Source organism: Oryzias latipes, chromosome 12 (assembly GCF_002234675.1).
Source record: "Oryzias latipes chromosome 12, ASM223467v1".
Taxonomy (NCBI): Eukaryota; Metazoa; Chordata; class Actinopteri; order Beloniformes; family Adrianichthyidae; genus Oryzias; species Oryzias latipes.
The window spans coordinates 7,179,535-7,197,894 of NC_019870.2; the positions used below are offsets into that span (position 1 = coordinate 7,179,535).

General features: G+C 38.7%; 1 protein-coding gene across 2 annotated transcripts in view; it reads left to right on the forward strand.

Moving 5' to 3' along the window:
* Positions 1–7,768, forward strand: part of lamc3 (laminin subunit gamma 3) — a 151,830-nt gene extending 144,062 nt beyond the window's left edge. Inside the window, exons 24-28 of one of the 2 annotated variants that reach the window (XM_011481525.3) lie at positions 1,398–1,500; positions 1,864–2,066; positions 4,382–4,522; positions 5,587–5,686; positions 6,193–7,768. In XM_011481525.3, the coding sequence (XP_011479827.2) occupies positions 1,398–1,500; positions 1,864–2,066; positions 4,382–4,522; positions 5,587–5,686; positions 6,193–6,455 (810 nt within the window). In that variant the 3' untranslated portion in view covers positions 6,456–7,768. The remainder of the gene's footprint in view (positions 1–1,397; positions 1,501–1,863; positions 2,067–4,381; positions 4,523–5,586; positions 5,687–6,192) is intronic. The other variant, XM_011481527.3, reaches the window with a different exon arrangement.
* Positions 7,769–18,360: the final 10,592 nt, after the last annotated feature.

Below are 18,360 nucleotides of genomic sequence, written 5' to 3' on the forward strand. Positions count from 1 at the left end.
TGTGAGTCAATCTGCTTTAAGGGAATGACTGAGAATCCAAAGCACAGACAAGAGAATCACATGCATACTGTATTTGTTGCCATGTTTTTTCAGGAGCCAAGTTTAGAAAAAGTGTCCTTTTAGAAAATAAATGAGTACATTTTTAAACTTCTTTTGCAGTGCCCCAAACTGTGGTTTTTATTTTTATTATAAATACATTTGAGCAAACGAAATGCATTTTACCAAAAGCAAACGGGTTGACTTTGTGTTCTCGTAAAAAGATTTTTTGTTTGTTTTTTTCATATGGAACTTAAACTGGGTTTGAAGCTTCATTAAAATGTTTAGATTTCCATTTGGATTCATCCATCAATGATCCAGAATTAAATGCAAAACACAAAATTGATTACTTTAAATTTAAAAATTGTAAAAATCTTTTGAGCTTTATGCACACAAAAAACTAAATTATTATTTTCCAGCATATCTCTGAATCCAGGACTGGGGACTAATGGGGCTTCTTCAAAATATGCAAATTCAGTGGGGGTTGGGTGGCTTATGTTCATGATTCTTGAGTTTAACCCCTACTGGTACATCAATACTTTGCCACATCTTTGGATAATCAGTTTGTCAAACTGCTGAATAGGACAAAAAAAATCTAATTCTTAAATATCTGAAAGGACATTTAATTATTTAATATTTAAGGACTGTCTGAAAGACAAATTACTGAAAGAAGTGTTTATAATAAATCTATGGAAAGAGAAAAAAAACACACACAAAATAAAAAAACATAATAATACATAAGAATAGTAAATAAGATAAACAAATTACCCCATACCATTCCCAGTCACTGCCACGGTCATACCATCACTCCATCACGCATGACCTGTACTATGTGCTACCACATGCAGCTAAGCTGCTGTAAGCTTATATTACTAAAGAGCTGGAAAAGTACTCAAAAAGGGACCCCATAAATCTTCAAAAATGTCAAGAGACTTTTTGAGTGAACACCTAATTTTCTCCCGTTTTAAGCAGGACATGGTATCCTGTAGCCACTGTGAATGAGATGGGGGAGAGGCATCTTTCCATTTAAGCAGTACAGCACGCCGTGCCAGGAGTGATGAAAGGCTATGCAGTGTTTTTTTTCATGGATTTATTTTGAAAGGACAAGAGAGTTTTTGCCCAAGCTTTGGTACGATGCTTACGCATCACTAGTGTAGTATGAGACTTGTTGTAAAATGTTACAAATGTATAATTTGGCTCTATAGATGTGAACCGCCACTGCACGATTAGATAAAAACCTAATCAACAGTCAGCGGACCAAAATGTTCTAACACTTAAGAGCAGAGCTAAAGGTTTCGTGAGCACTGTTGCATGCCTTGAACACATTCTGATTCATCATTTTTCCTTGTTTCTTTGCAAAGCTAAAGGCTCAAGCTCAAGATTTAAAGGTCGTAGCGTTATCCTCGGTTGTGACGGGAAAGGAGGTGGAATCAGAAACCATCAGCTTGTACAGACGTCTGGAAAGTAAGTCTCCATCTTTTTTTTTTTTCCTTAAGTTTAAAGATGACGCAATGATGCAATTTAAATTAAAACGTCAAACTCTGAGATGTCAAAAGAGCTGGAGATTCTAGTGTTGATGTAGAATTTGTCATTAAAGCTATTGTAACTTGACACCAGCTGTCATATTTTAAAATGTGTAGCAGATTTTTTACATTAAAATCAAGATTTGTTTTTAGGTCAAGCATCTGCCTCAAAATTCAAATACTGAGTGCTCATGATCCATGAAGTGAATTTTTGTCAGCCTTTGCATTGGTTGATGGCATTTTAAATAAAAGAGAGAATGTACAAGGCTTTAGAAAGTAGAAACTTTCTATACGTTATGTTCAGACATGGTGGAGGAGTGGCCCCACCTGCAGGCCCAGACCAAAGCTGCAGTGAAGAAGGAAAAACACCTGAAAGAGAAAGTCCTCCCTGATGCCCGAAGGAAGGCATCGCAGGTTAAGAAGAGCCTACAGCCGGCTGTGGAAAACGCCAGCCTGTCAAACAATGCTACCAAGGAGGCAAAGCAAAGAGTTCATAATGTTGAAAAGGTATGTCTCTGTTTTGTTTAACCTATTTAGCTATGCCTATTTAAAAAAAATGGCCTTCTGTGTTACTTTCATGAGGATTACTGTCTTCTTTTATGCACATCTGAACTGCATCCGAATGATATTAATATTTTTAGAAGTGAAGAGTTTTGCAGCAACTCAAAAATCGACTTTAGATCTATTTGCAGCTCTGCTCAGAGCCTGATACACACACTTTGTCAGTAATCCTTTTTTGTAATGAGTTTTAATGATAAATGCTGCAAAAAATGTCAGATGTGAAGACAAATAACGGTTATTTAGTTTAATCAGTCTGACACATTTTCTATTGAACTTTCTTTTAACAATGAAGCAGAAAAATACTTCCAGTTTTTTTTAAGCTTAAAGTCTTAAAATGTGTCCACCATGACAGGTCTGCTGTTAAACAGCCAAACAACGACTATATTAGTTCATTTACACCCAAATTAAGGTGTAGTTTTTCACTTCATCCTCAAGAAGGAATCTGTCAGGAATGCTAACAAACACATAGTTCAAGTGTTACATGTTTGAAATTAGTGACAGAATAGTGATGAAGTTATTAGTGATTGTCTCCAGTGAAAGTAAGTGACTTAAAATAACTTAAATTGAAATGTTGTTTCATTATTTTTTCAAAGAATAGTTCTTCAGAAATAGCAAAGGAATTTCCTGCGGCAGGAGAAAACATGGAGGTTCAACAAAAGGCCACATGATTTCCCATGAAGGTGGACAGGAGAATCTCAGCCATGACTTTTCCTTCAGAGACTTTTTCATTCGTTAGTCGCGTTATTCTCCATAAGGAAGTGTGTCTACGTGGTCGAGGATGTCTTCACATTTACTGAAACAGAACCGTCCTCATCCCCTCGCCTCTTACTTGCCGTTGGATCGGCCCTGATGAGACAACTCGCTGTGCTCAGATCCACTGTGGTCATCTTTTTATCAATTGTAAAAGCTTTCCTAGTGGTCTTTTTATTATGACTAAGCTGTTTTTAGCCAAAATTAAACATTTAAAAAAAAAACTGACATTATTAGTTTCTGCAGAACCGGAGTAGTTCATTCGAAATGTACGTCCATGTTGTGTGCGGGACTGTTGACACGCAGCAATACCGCCCCTTTTCCCCTCCCCGTGGCTGAGAGCCTGCCGTTTAGATGCTCTCCCACTAGCCTACAGCCCCTCACACCCCCAACCTAACATTAACGGTGCAACAAAAAAAGGGAGGAATATTGGAGCCATCCAGTCGTTCACAGTTTTAAGTCAGATACCAGCTCGGACAAGGAAAATGAAGACATAGCTGGATCTAGTCGTCTACAGCAGAGCAGGGAGCTTCCGGCCCACCCAGAGTATTTTCTACGTCACAAAGAAGCTCTTTTTCCAATGGCATTTTTTCGTCTGCTCTTGATTCACAACGATTTAAATAAAGAAAAACTCAAAAACCCCACTTTTAAGCTTAATTTTCTTTATATATGTCCTCCATCATAACAAAAATGGCACAAGAACATGTTAAAAACACCAAAAGCACAATTTTAATCGTAGTCGGTCTTTAAATGTACATCACCATTGAAAGAACTCACCAAAAAGGTCTGATCCAACATGGTTAGAACCATGTTATTAAGCCTCACTAGATTTTTCAGGTCACTTCCTTTGTAGCAGAATTATTTTGGACACATGAATCAGTTCTTTAGTCTAGAAGAAGACGCATGAACCATACATTAAAAAGAAAATACTGCCTACAGGGAAACTTGTGATAGTCAGTTGCTGCTTTGCTTCTTCCTACTAAAATAGATTCAAACAAGTGTGGGGGCTCCAAGGAGAAAGTGCATTTGGTGTTTGAAGTGGATTTTGAAGCTTTTTGAGTGATCAATGCAGCTGCCTGACTTGATTTTTATTGATGATTCCTGAAAGAATTTGTCGAAAAATACTGAGGAAAATTGGCAAGAACTTTAACTATATAAGGGGAAGAAACTTTGTGGTTAGACATTAATAAAACCTCCTCTTTTTTATATATAAATATGTGTATATATATATATATATATATATATATATATATGTGTATATATATAAATATATATATATATATTTGTATTAGATTAATATTATAAGGATGTAGATTTATGAGCATTAGTAATTTTCTTTAGAAGTTCTTTAGCCTTGTTTCACAATCAACTAATTTTTTTTTTACATAACCCGAATAATTTTTTCCCTCCTGAAAGTCTTTAAGACATCTACATATTAGGATGTCCTTTTTCTTTCGATGTTTTCACCTTTTTGTGGTTAACTTCTGTTTCCTGTTTATTTTTTGATTTAGGAGTCCAAAGCAATTCTGATCCAAGCCAAGCATACCAGGACTGCATCAGGTCACCTCAGCTCTCACATAGACTCTGCTTTAAAGCAGCTGTCTGAGCAGGAGTCTACACTGAAGAAGGTGAAGATCCCGCCGCCCCCTGAGGTACTTTTTTTGATCAGTCCGCTGTTTTAGGACGCCAGGAAATGAGTGGGTACAAAATGTGTTACAATCTTCATATACAGAAAGAAAGCATTTGCTGAGTGAATTTGTTTTTATGGAAAGAAATATACATAATTTGCCACTAATACTGTTAATTTTCCTGAGTGAGATGAGAGTTGTTATAAATCATTACACACAGTCATGACATCACTGTTTGCAGCATTCATTGTAGGTTGTCTTTTGAAACATATAAACTGGAATGAATGAATGATCATTTTATAAAGGATTCAGTAGCAAGAGTGCATGCATTTTAAAAAAAATCCTATAAAATGATGTAATTATTAAGTGAGTACAACCAGATTTGAGGTCTTGAGTCACATTAAACTAAACTGACAATGCTTTGCATAGGAATGCACCAACACGGTCTGTTATTGTGTCCTCAAAATCAGTTTGAAGTATTGTGATGACAATTCCGTGACCAAAAAAATATTTATACTTACTATAAGCTTTTAGACTTGAGATTTGACTTGAAAAAAAAATGCAAAACTTCAGGTTTGATTCTGGATTAATGCAACTTGTAACCATCTTCTGTCAGTGAGGTTTGAAAGCTGGCAAATAGCTTGATATTTAGCATTTAACTTGGTGCATTAAAACAACCACTGATGGCACCACAACCTCTGTGTTGCTAATGGCTTATAAAAAGAAAAAAATATATATTTTATACACTACAGTAAAGGGAGATGTTATCTGTATCATCATGCTAACTTCTACATGACAGTTATGTATTTTCTACATCTTGCACATATTAATTAGATGAAGACTATGTTCAGGAATTCATGAAACTAACTAGAACCAGTTCATTTGACCTTTTTCCTTATGTGTTTGCTCTCATTACTTTTTTTTTTTTATCAGACCTCTCCTTTGATCACTGTATTTCAAATATTCAGGAATTTATTTTGACAATAGAATAAACCAATGCTTTCCTCATGCTCTAAAAACAGCAAACTCTCAGCAGGCAGATGTGCTCATTCATTGTACTGCTTCAAACTGTTTCTTTTCATGCCCAGCCTGAGGTGTCCCTGACCAGCATAAAGGAGGATGTGGAGGCAGCCAAACTCCAGCTGGAGGCTTACTCTACTGCACTCACTGAGCTAATCAGCAAGATTGGTAAATCACTCTCTGGATGATTGTCACTATAGCTACTTTTTAGTCTCTGTGAATGTAAAAGCAATTTATCTTGATTTTAACTAAATGTCACTTCACTAAAGATTTCTGGGCATTTTAATGCCCCATTTAACATGGAAGCATTTGTCACATTTATCCCTAGGTAGTGTAGTAACTCCCATTCAGAAGTGTGAATGGATTTGAAAAAACTTGTTTTGCTATATTTTTGACAGAATTATCTGTAAAATTAACTGAAACCTTTTTTGTAATATACAGAAGATTTTATGGAATTAACTATAAAGGCCAGAATTTGGCACTTCCTGGTCCGTGTATCTGTATGGCTGTTAGGATGATGAGCCTGTAATTATGCTATCATGCAGGCTGACAACTCCTCAAATCAGTAATTCTGGGGAGTCGTTAATAAGCAACAGTCTGAAAAACTGATCGCCGAGAGTCTGCCGTTTTTTTCCCCCCCTCCATCTGTCCCCGCTCCCGCATGTTGTGACCAGATGGGAGCGTGCCACTGGAGCGGTTTGATCGGATCTTAAACGAGACAGCACGCCGCCTGAGCATGCTGCGCGGGAGTGTGGAGAGCCCGGCGCTGAGCTCAAAGATCCAGAAGCTGCACGCGGCTGCTAAGGAGCAGAAGAGCCGCCTGTCCCTCATCGAGCAGGACATCCAGGAGATCAGAGAGGAGAGGGACAGCCTCAGAGACATCGCCCTAAATCTGCCCCAGTCCTGCCCCCAGAATCCAGGAGGAGGTAAAGCCTAAAAACTGAAGACGATGGTTACATCACTGAGAAAACTGCTCAACGCAAGAGGATTTGTTTTAAGGAAAGAGGCTGTGGTCATTTGTTTAGCTTTTAATCACAGTGATATAATTCTTTTATTTTCTCATTTGTTTCCCATGAAGCTACATAAGATTTTACCACCACTGAGCGCTCCCGTCTGCTTTGATTCATTTCCAAACCTTCTCCTTTATCTGAATAGTTTTCTTTCTTGTGTCTCAACCGTCAGCTTCTGTTCAAATGTTAAAGACCCACTCCGATCATCTTTTGATCAAATTTAAAAGCGTTTCCAGTGGTCTTTTAATTCATCAAAATCAAAAAACCTGTTTAGTTTCCAGGACTTAGTTTCTGCAGAGCGGCAGAAGTTCATTATAAATTCGTCTCTGAAGCCACGTTCACACCGCCCTCAGCAACGCGTGTTGAAGTGGTCACTTCGAATGAAAAGTCTATGTAAATGAGCGTAAAAGCGCATTTTGGGCTTTTGCATTCAAGATTCTTGTGTTCGCGTGTAGCTGAGCACATTTTTAAGACTGTTTTCAGGCTTTATGCCAAAAGAGCGGCCATGGAACATTGAAACATCATTTCTTTTTGTCTGCTACTGATTCACAACAATTTGATTTAAAAAATACTCAGAAATGCACTTTCCTATCTTTCTTCTTCAAATGAAAGACATTAAAAAACATGATTTTCATCAGAGTGGGTCTTTAAGAAGCTGCCATTCTGAACTGCTGAGTTTTGATCTGAAGCTTAGAAAAATACTGATTCTCCTTTGTGAGGGTGAAACCCAGACTGTCATATTTTAATCATCATCACATCTTCCTTGAAATTAGAAACGATGGCCGCAGCAGGATTCAGGTCAGGTATCAACACCAGATCATCAATAGAATTTATTTCAAGTGCCCGCCTCTCTATTGAGCAGTTTTTTTTTTTATGTCGTCATGAGCCACAAACAAGTATTCAAGCATGTGCTGTCTGTAAATGATCACACATTCTGGCTCCCTGTGACTAGTATCCAAACATATCATTTTACAGGTATTCTGGGTAAATTTTACACCGACATATTCTTGAAAGGACCAAAAAAAGTCACATTGTACTGTATTTATCTGCAAACAGAAATTCAAAGTACAACTAAAATTGAATGTTGCCTCTGTGTATTAAACTGCTATGGAACATCAATGCACTAGACTATACTGTGACTCAACCAGAGATAAGAGAGCTGCTCGATGCAGGGGATTGTGTAAACCTTTAAATGAGCATGTCAGGAAGCATAATAAACTCTGTCTCTGCATTCTTTGGATTTGTTGAAAGTTTCTTCATCCTTTTTGTTGTGCTTGTGTTTTAAACTGTTGTCATGCTGAAATGTCTAAACAAACTTTTACCTGGTGAAGCATCGTCCTCCAGTCTGCGTCAGTGGAACCCAGCGTTGTGCAGTTTCCATTGGACTGTCTGCCAGCAGAAGCCAGATTTTCATGTAGGACCTCACACCCTCCTCCTACCCAGCTCCTACCACAGATATCACTTTCAGCTTTTGACTACATCTTCTGAGGTTTTCCACACTGTGGAACGTCTCATATATTTTTTAGAATAGTTCGCACTTCGGCCACTGGAACTTAAAAGATTTAGCTATGACCGTATAGACATTTTCTGCACTGTGAGCGGCTGCAATGCACAGCGGCAAGATCTGGAAGAGCTCCTTTGTCTTATCCATGACTGTCCACAAACCAACTGCAGAGAACTGCTATTCTTCACGTGTGCAGCTGATTCAAACACCTGTTTTCAATCAATCAGGGTATTTAGGAGGAGTTCTTGGACCATTTGGAACAGAACTTTGACACTTTCCATAGGCTACGACAGTTTGCTAATCTGGACGTGCCTTTCCTATTTTTAAAATATCAATAGAAGTTGAACAAAAACCGTGGAAAAACAAAAAGCAGATAATCTGACAATGTAGAACTGAAAACCAGAAACTTCTATACACTGAAGACAATGAACAGAAATGAAGACAGCTGTGGATAATTAACATGAGCCTGGAGTGACTGACAGAACTGAAAAAACAGACTGAAAAACTGAACTAAACTGCAGACTTCTCACAGCAACAGTATGATAATAACATTAAATATTATTAATAATATTTTTAATGTTTTTAGAATAAAACTTGTAGGACATCTGTGTTTAAAGCATTACCATCTGTATTAAACTTGATTCGTGCAGCCAGTGGCGTTCTACACTAACGTACTCCCTGGCGATTAACACCCCCCACCCCACCCCCCCGCACACACACACACACACACACACACACACACACACACACACACACACACACATACAAATTTGACAACATCCTTTTGTCTCTATCTTTATTTAACATGTTACACAAAATACCTGGATTTTATAACTCGTATTACAGGGGTGTCAAACTCAGTGGCACAGGGGGCCTAAATTAAAAACACGCTTTAGGTTTTGGGTCGAACAACATAAACAGTTAATGAATACACTAAAGCTAAACTTTTTAACCTTTAAAGCTCAAGTTTTTGAACATAAATATGAATAAAAACAGACAGCAATATTAATCCAGAATAAATCAAGTTAAACCTTAAATAACATAATATTTTGCTCTCCATAAAAATATATTCTGTCAAAATGCGCCCACTACCCCTCCCCTTTTTCCTTCTCTGAGATAGGCCGTTCCAAAGTTTGTGTAATAATAGATAATGTAAAACCGATAGTGGAGCCATTTTTCTTTTCTTCCAAGCACGGGGATGCTACCCCCCACGGAAATTTGCGCATCGGGCAATTGCCCGTATTGCCCGTGCCTAAAACCGCTACTGTCTGCAGCACATTTTGCCAATATAAATATCCTCCAGTGTTTTATTGCTTTGATGTCTTCCAAGTCTGTGATAAAGTAAATGAGCTCATGCTGACAATCATTTGTTTACATAAAAATGACAATTGTATCACTTTCACCAACACAGATAACTTAGCTGAGTATTTATCTATTAGTGTTTTATTTTAAATTTTACTTAATTTCCGTATTGTTTAAAGGACAAAAAAAAGTGTTTGCTGCCGTTTTCTACCTTTGAGCCCCTGCCACTCTAAAAAATCCTGTGCACGACCATGCTGCCAGTTATGTCATTAATTACCAAAAAAAATAACTTCTTTATCCATTTTGCAGGAATTCCTGATACATCTGAAGCAGACTGGTAAATGACTGTATCTCTCTTTTTTTTAATACCTTTAGAGCTCTTTCTGTTTTCGAGCTTGCAATAAACTTAGTAAATCTGTTTGTGCACATTTAAACTAACTGAGAGGATTACTTGGCATTTACAAAAACATCCCTAAGTTCATTGCACCATAAAATATCTGTAAAGTCTTTCTTTTTAATCTAAGACTGAAAATTAATTCACTCTTCGAGCATACATAAGCATTTCCAAATTGTACTTTACCTTAGAATGCCCATTAATGAAATTGTTCACTCAGTTTTTAAATTTAGGTTTATTACTGCCTGGCTAAATCCCACAATTATAGATGTGGATTAACGTCCCAGCTTTGCTATCACACAAAAAACAGCAGAACATTTCTCATCTATCATGGGGATAAATGCTGATTTATAACAAATTATTTTCAGTCTGGTTAGCAGCTCAGCCCAGATGAGTATCACATCTGAGGAAATCGAAACATGACTGGTTGAAGACAGAGCACAGGTTGTTTTTTAGGTCATCAATTTATCAAAATACCAATTCAATCATTTATGTTTTAATAAAAATGTTTACTTTAGATCATGTCAGCCATTGGGGTAAGGCTTGAAATCATGGGTAACGCTTCCTTTCACAGTACAGTGCTTAAAGGGTATTTAAATCCCAATTTCCTAAGCTGGGATCAATAAAGTATCTTTAACTTATCTTAAATAGTACTTTTATTGTACTTACTGGGTACCTATAGGGCACATGCTGTGTATTTATGTGGTACTATATTTGCCTTATACTTGTGTACCTACAAGGCACAACATGGTGTGTATGCTGTGCACACATCAGTTTTTTTTATATAGTACCTAATGGGTATGTATGTGTTGTTATTGTGTTTTGGGATTTTGTATGAATACCACAAGGCAAGGCAAGTTTATTTGTATAGCACAATCCGTACACAAAGTAATTCAAGGTGCTTCACAAAACAGAGAAATGCATTAAAATCACAATACATCATAGAAATAATCAACGTAAAATTTACTTTAAAAGAAAAAAAAAATTGAAAATTGATTTAAAAATAAAGGAAGGAAAGGAAAGAAAAGTGCATATAGGACCTTTCAGTCATATACACGGCTAAAAAGAAATGTTTTAAGTCTAGATTTGAACATAAACACAGAAGAGGCCTGTCTTACGACTTCAGGGAGGCTGTTCCAGATTTTTGCTGCAGAATATTGAAACGCTGATTCCCCTTGTTTAGTTCTGAGTCTGGGAATCAACAGGAGGCCGGCCCCTGAGGTCCTCAGAGTACAAGATGGTTCATATGGCACTAACATGTCAGAGATGTACTTTGGTGCTCGGCCATGGAGAGACTTGTACACAAGCAGAGCTGCTTTGAAGTCTATTCTTTGAGGTACAGGGAGCCAGTGCAGAGACCTGAGCACAGGACTAATGTGATCATACTTCCTGGTTCTGGTCAGGACTCGAGCAGCAGCATTCTGGATGTACTGAAGCTGTTTTACAGCTCGTTTGGAGAGGCCGGTGAGCAGGCCGTTACAGTAGTCTAACCTACTGGAGACAAATGCATGAATAAGTATCTCCAGGTCTGGCTTTGACACTATGTTTTTGATTTTGGCAATGTTTTTCAGATGATAAAATGCTGCTGATGTTACTGACTTGATATGGCTTTTAAAGTTTAGGTCAGAGTCCATGATTACCCCTAGATTTCTGACTTGATTTGAGGGTTTAAGAGACAGAGAATGAAGGTAGCTGCTGACACTTTCTCTTTGTTTTTGTGGGCCAAAAATAATAACTTCGGTCTTGTTTGAGTTTAGCTGGAGAAAGTTGTTCTGCATCCACGCACTGATCTGTTGGAGGCAGTGGCTGAGTGAATCCACCGGCCAATATTCACCTGTTGTCAGTGACACATAGATCTGAGTATCATCTGCATAGTTGTGATAAGATATGTTATTACTGCGTATTAACTGCCCTAGTGGCAGCATGTAGAGGTTGAACAGAAGGGGTCCCAGGATCGATCCCTGGGGCACACCACAAGTCAAGGCCATGTAGTCTGAGACACAACTCCCAATTTCAACAAAATATTTCCTGTCTTCCAGATAAGACTTGAGCCAGCTTAGGGCAGATCCAGAGATGCCAACCCAGTCTTGGAGTCTGTGCAAAAGGATCCCATGATCAACAGTATCAAAGGCAGCACTCAGGTCTAGCAGGATTAAGACAGTGACTTTGCCATCATCAGTGTTCAGGCGGATGTCGTTGGTTAACTTGATAAGAGCAGTTTCTGTGCTATGATGGGGTCTAAAACCTGACTGGAAAACATCAAATTAATTGTTTAATAAGAGAAAATCAGTGAGCTGTTGGTAGACAACTTTTTCGAGGACTTTTCCTAAAAATGCCAGATTAGCGATAGGTCTGTAATTATTCAGTACAGTGGGATCAAGACCGCTTTTCTTCAGGAGAGGTTTAAGGACTGCAGTTTTTAAGGCCTCTGGAAATATTCCAGATTGAAGAGACATGTTAACTATTTGAGTAATTGGTGGCAACACACTGTTCAGGACAGACTTTAGAAATCTAGTGGGTTACACAACAAGGCAGCATGTAGACGAGCTCAGATGGGTGATGGTCTCTTGGACAGTTTGGTCAGTGACAGGTACAAAGTGAGTCAGCTTAGAGTGAGTAGGTGGCCGTTGGATAGTTATATGTGTTGTGGAGTTGATGGCTTCTTTTAATGCCCTGAACCTTGTCATTAAAAAATACAGCAAACTAATTACATTTAGGTGTGCAAACCAGTTCTATTGGTAGCTGGGTTGGAGGGTTAGTTAATCTGTTTTCTGTTGTGAACAGGACACGAGAGTTGCTGCTGCAACTTCCAATGATTTCAGAGAAGTACCTTTCCCTTGTTCTGCATAAGATCTGGTTGTAAGCGTAGAACTCCCCCTTATACATTTCATAATGAACCTGGAGTTTTGACTTGCGCCACTTTCGCTCAGCTCTGCGGCACTGTTGTTTCTGTGCCCTGACTAGATCATCGTTCCTCCAGGGAGCTTTCTGTCTATGTTTTCTCAATTTAACCTTCATAGGGGCAATGGCATCCAGAACATTCAAGATGCTAGAAGTAACAGAATTCAGCATTTCATCAACATTGGCACCAGAGATTATTCGTTTAACTCCTTGGTACAAGACTTTAGATAAGAGTCCTGTAATCACTGGAACAGTAGAACTTGGGCAACATAAAGTTTGCATTCTTCTGTGGCTGACTCCACTGATAGTGCCATCTCCAAGCAGCAGCGTATCTCTGACCTTGACGTTTGGCACAGATTTTCTTTCTGCCTGTGCTTTGTTGCAAACATTATGACTCCTATTCTGTGGTCCAATTTCACTTTGTTCTTTAACATCACATTGTGTTAGGGGTAAAAATCTGTTTGTGAGCTTTATTTCGGATGTTCTGTCATCTTTACGCTTTGGCTTGACACAGAGTTCCTCCGCACAAAGTTTCGGAAAGGACACAACATCACTCAGGTCTATGTCACTGTTATTCTTCTCATTTGTAGTAAGAGCAGGCTTCTTACCACCCGATGTTACTGGAAGGGTCTTGTGAAGTCTATTTTCAGTTTCCAAAGTAAATATCCGTGTTTGTAGCTCTTTAATTTCTTGTTGGTAGATCCGACAGCGTTCACAGTGGGAGTTTGTTTTGTTTCCTCTTTCGGACATGTCGCTGGCTTGTCAGACGTAAAAATATTGATTTGTATAGGTGGAAGTCACAAAAAAGGATGACCAGTCTGATATTCCAGGAGTTGTGGATGAGGTAAAATAATTAAAAATGATTAATTAAATGATTAAAAAGCAAATAAAGCAGGAAGCGGCAGGAGCAGGGGAAAAAGCGTCTGCACTCTTTTGCAGGGGGAGGAGAAAGCCCATTAGCAAGAACCCCATTAGCACTTCTGGGTTATTTCTTCAACCCAATTCCTGAGTTATACATGTTGGAGTGTGTTTTTGGGTTACGTTTTTGGGGTTATAGGGATTTCATTTTATCCCAATGTTTATGTTTTGTTTTTTGTTTTTTTTTCCGGAGATAAAGTAACTCTTAGTCCCTGTTTGACCACCAAAGTTGGGTTAAAAACAACCCAACCTAGGATATTTATGGACTAGGGCATATGGTGTATACTTGTATAGCGCTTTTCTACCTACAACGCTCAAAGCGCTTTACAGTCACAGTCCCATTCACCCAGTCACACACACATTCACACACTGGCGGCGGCTCCGCTGCCGAATACTGGCGCCATCCTACCACCAGAGGCAAGGTGTCTTGCCCAACTCATGGCCGTGCAGGGCAGGAATCGAACCTCCAATCATATGATCATGGGTCGACTGCCCTACCGCTGCACCATGACCGCCCTGTGGAACTAGTACTACATATATACACAGAAGGTACCCAGTAGGTACAGCAAAAGTACCATGTAAGTACCAGTATTGAACCGTCAGACATTTAGTAAAAAATAAAACACAAGCAGTTAAGTTTTAAAAATTACAAAATTCAAGAAGTAGAGGGGAAATTGACTCTCTTCACCATGACTTCAGAACTCTTCGTAGTAACAAACTTTTTCAAGGCCTTTAATAAAGAGCTGTTAAGAGCTTTTAATACTCCTACTAAAGTGGAAATTGTTGAGTCATACGCCAATATTTTACCAGAACCAACTGGTAATTTTGTATATACACAAAAAAGCATTTTTTTATTTGGGCATCAGAACAATTATCAGAGCACTTTTGTGACTGTAATAGACAGTCACTCGGAGAGGATCCTAAAGTGGTTGGAGAAAACATGACATTTGATTGAGAAAAAGCCCAGATCTAAACAAAAGTGGGGCCCCATGTGGGGCTTGGAGCTGGGCAAAAGCAGAGGAGGGGGTCATTACTAGCTGCTCGTTTACATTCACTGGAGTAACATAAATTCTCCTGTTTGTTTGCCGGCTTGCATGTTGGCAGACGCATTTTGGACTGCGTTCACATGGCGGCCATGTGCTGGGGATAGATTACAAAAGCCTTTCCAAGCAAAGCACATTACTGTCAATATAGCTAATTAAATCAGAATACAAGTAAATAAATAAACAAAAATGAGTGCAGGATCCAGAAGCCTGACTTGGTCTGAGCAGGCAGAGCAAGGGCAAATCCCTAACATCAAAGATGTTTTCTGACACCCCCTTGCTGTGCATCGCTACCCACTTCAGGGACACTAAATATGCGAGCCTCCGCCACCCAGAACATATCCACTTTTAAATCCTAAGCCTTGCAATGCTTTATGGACTGTCAAAAAATAAAATCTAAGAGCTGTCCTCTGCTTCTCTTTCTATTAGCCATGGTTTCAAATGATCCCACAGCAGCTCTGACTGCGAGTTTAAGGATGAACAGATTAAATAGGCTTGTTGCGGCTAAACAGCGTTGAGGGCCGCCGAGGCCTATGCTCCGGCTTCTCTGTCAAACACGCATTCCAATAAAAGTCCAAACTTTTGCCTCGCTGGTGAAGTATTTATTTCTTTCTTCTGCGGGTTTTCCCTAAATTAAATACTCCAGCAGTGACAAACTTCCAAATTCACACAAGTAACGCGGTCAACAAATTGTATGACCACCCCACTTCCTCATCAATTCATTGTGCGTCATCAGTGAGTCAGTGAGCACCTTTCAAAATGTGCGCAACTGACGCCCACAGTGATACACCCACAACCCGGTCGATGACGTAGAGCTTCACCTGTGCCACCTCCATTATGGCTCCTACAGGGCTCCTAACCACCAGAAAAAAAAAGTCACGTAGCAACACACCTTACCGCATCTGTGAAGTTATGAAATCATGTAAACAAATTTTAAAGCTTGTTGTTTTTTTTTTTTTACAATGATACATGAATTTATGCAGGATGCTGATTCCTGCAGCCCCTCTTTTTATTCATAAATATGTTATTATCACAGTGCATAACACCTGTGCTCCACAGTAAATGCAGTGAGTACCGTTATCATCAGCATCACAGAATCCTTCTCAAATACTGAGCTGATTTGAAGTAAACATCTGAAAAAAATGTGGTCAAACATCTTAATTCCTTGTACTCAAGTTACCCAGATAATGATAATTTCAGTGAAGTCGAATTGCGACGTGATGAGACTGAAAAAAGAACGACTTTCTTGTTGCAACATGTGGAATCATTCATTTTAAAACTTGAAAGAAAAAGCCTTTGCATGATGAAATAATTGCAATCCTTGCTTTATAATCAAAACACAGGTTTTCTTTTACTATACAGTCTTTATCATGGATGCAGAAGATGCTGTGTGTCCTTTTGGAGGTTGTTGAGCTTTGAGAAAATTCTGTTATGAATGTGACTGTATTCTATGGAGAAAATCCTTCAAAGAGCTGGAAGGTTGAGGGTTGAAACCAGCAAGGAAAACAAAAATGGAGCAAAAAATAGTTTGTGATAAACAATGTCCTATAAATGGCAAGAGATTCTTAAAACATGCTGTCAAAAGCGGGGGTTAAAAGCAGCTTTTTGGTTCTTTTACAACACAAAAACAATGGTGGCCTCATTTTAGGCACTCAGAGAGAGGAGCCTTTTGTCTGTGAAAAGAACATGTTTACAAATTACATTTAAAAGCTAAAGATGACAGTTTTTAATGGGTTGTCCATTGGATGAATGCCTTTTGAAAAAAAACAACAAAAAATACTTTGGTTTTTTTTGATCAAGGCATCTCACAGCAAGAAGGCTCCTGGTTCAAGTCCCGACTGGGGAACCATAAACAGAACACCAATGGAGGACCTTTGTGTGGAGTTTGTGTGTTCTCCCCGTGCACGCTTGTGTGTTCTCCGGGAACTCCGGCTTCCTCCCACTGTCCAAAAACATACTTCATAGGTTGTGTGTATAGTGTGTGATTTGTTGCCCTGTGACAGACTGGCGACCTGTCATCTCCCATGCCTTTGCCCACGAGTGGCTGGGATAAGCTCCAGCAGCCCTGTGACCCCCTAAAGGAATGAAACAAGTTTTGAAGATGAACAAATGAATATTTTTCAATCAGGAAGTAGTTTGGAAGCCAAGATCAAGACCACACAAAGAGAAGCTGAACACAATACCTAACGGCTTAGTCACAACTGCCCTTTATGGGTGGACACGGGCTGTCTGTGGGTGAAAAATGGGCAAAGGAACGTGGCCTGAAGTTACGTTCACACCGGGCATTTGAAAAGTGTTCAAGACAGTGATGCACAAGTGAACACTGTAGCCTTAAATGTAGCTGTAAGTAGCAGTATTTTTATTTTCTCAGTCTGTTACTGATTCTTAATTCTTAAAACTGATTTTCTTGGCCTTTTTTTGCCTTTGCAGAACCCTCACCTCTTGTTAAACAGGTCACTCTTGCCAACTACTTGTCTTCTGCCTTTGCTGAAGCACTAACAGCTTTTTAACAGAAAACTTAGTCCAAACCTCTTTGCTAATCTTCTGGTTGTATTGTTAACCTTAAAACAGGTGGATTGTGCTTAAAAGGAAGCAGTTTAAGGGTTGACAACGGTCATCTGTGCCACTGTGAGAAAATTTACTCAAAATAAAATTCTATTACTCTTCAAAGGTCATTATGACCAAAAAAGATCTTATTGCAAAGAAAACTGAGATAATGGGAGAAATTTGCACAACGACGGAGTTTTAGGGCCATCAAAAAAATAAATAAATAGTAAAATTACAAATATTACAAGATTTTAAGTCGTAGATTTATAAGAAAAAAACAGTAAATTTACGAGAAAAAACTCGTAAATTTACAAGATTAAAGTCAAAGTGAGCATACAGAACAGCGAGTGAACGCCGCGCAGCAGCAGAGCAGGCAGAAAAAACTCCATTGTAAAGGTAAGCTGAATGTTTATTGATAACGTTCCAAATGTTTGGAAGGTCCTTTGTTTGATTTACAATTTATTAATGTTTTATTTATTAATGGGTGGTTTGCAGGATCTCTACAGCCCGATGAAGCCATCAGTATCCCTGCAGCTGTCCACTTTAATCCTTTCTTCCTAAAGACAAGATCTTTACGTTTGTGTGACGCTTGTCTGAGGAGGAGCATTTTCTGGCATTTTCAACGTTCAAATGCTAATATAACAGACTATTTTCCTTCCTCTTTATTGTTCTATGTTGAAACGGGACGTTTCATCTTTAGGAGGGGGCGCATTTAACACTTCTTACTTCCGCATTGGTGTTCTGATGACAGGTTCATGACGTAAGGTGACAAATGGACTTCAGGGTGTGTGAATAAAAAGGAAAATAAAGGCTGCAGCGGTCCTCTACACCCAAACATGTCTCTGAGCTCCTTATTTTTTACATATGAAACTCCGCTTCACTGAAACTGAACCTCGGAAAGCCAGCTCCACTGAAAGTAATCTGATTTTGAGTCGCCAAAAGGTTCAGAATCTCTGTTTTTTAAACCTATCCGGAAATAAAGTTTCACAAAAGGTTCCACATCTTTCATCTTTAAGCTAAGCTCCGATACATGGAAAACTTTGGTGTTTTTTCCGCGTTAATCTATGACTTTTTATCTCGTAAATTTACGAGTTTTTTTCTCGTAAATTTACGAGTTTTTTTCTCGTAAATTTACGACTTAACATCTCGTAATTTAACAGTTATGACTTTCTTTCTCGTAAATGAACTACTTAAAAGTCGGAATTTTGTTTGTAAACTGGCCC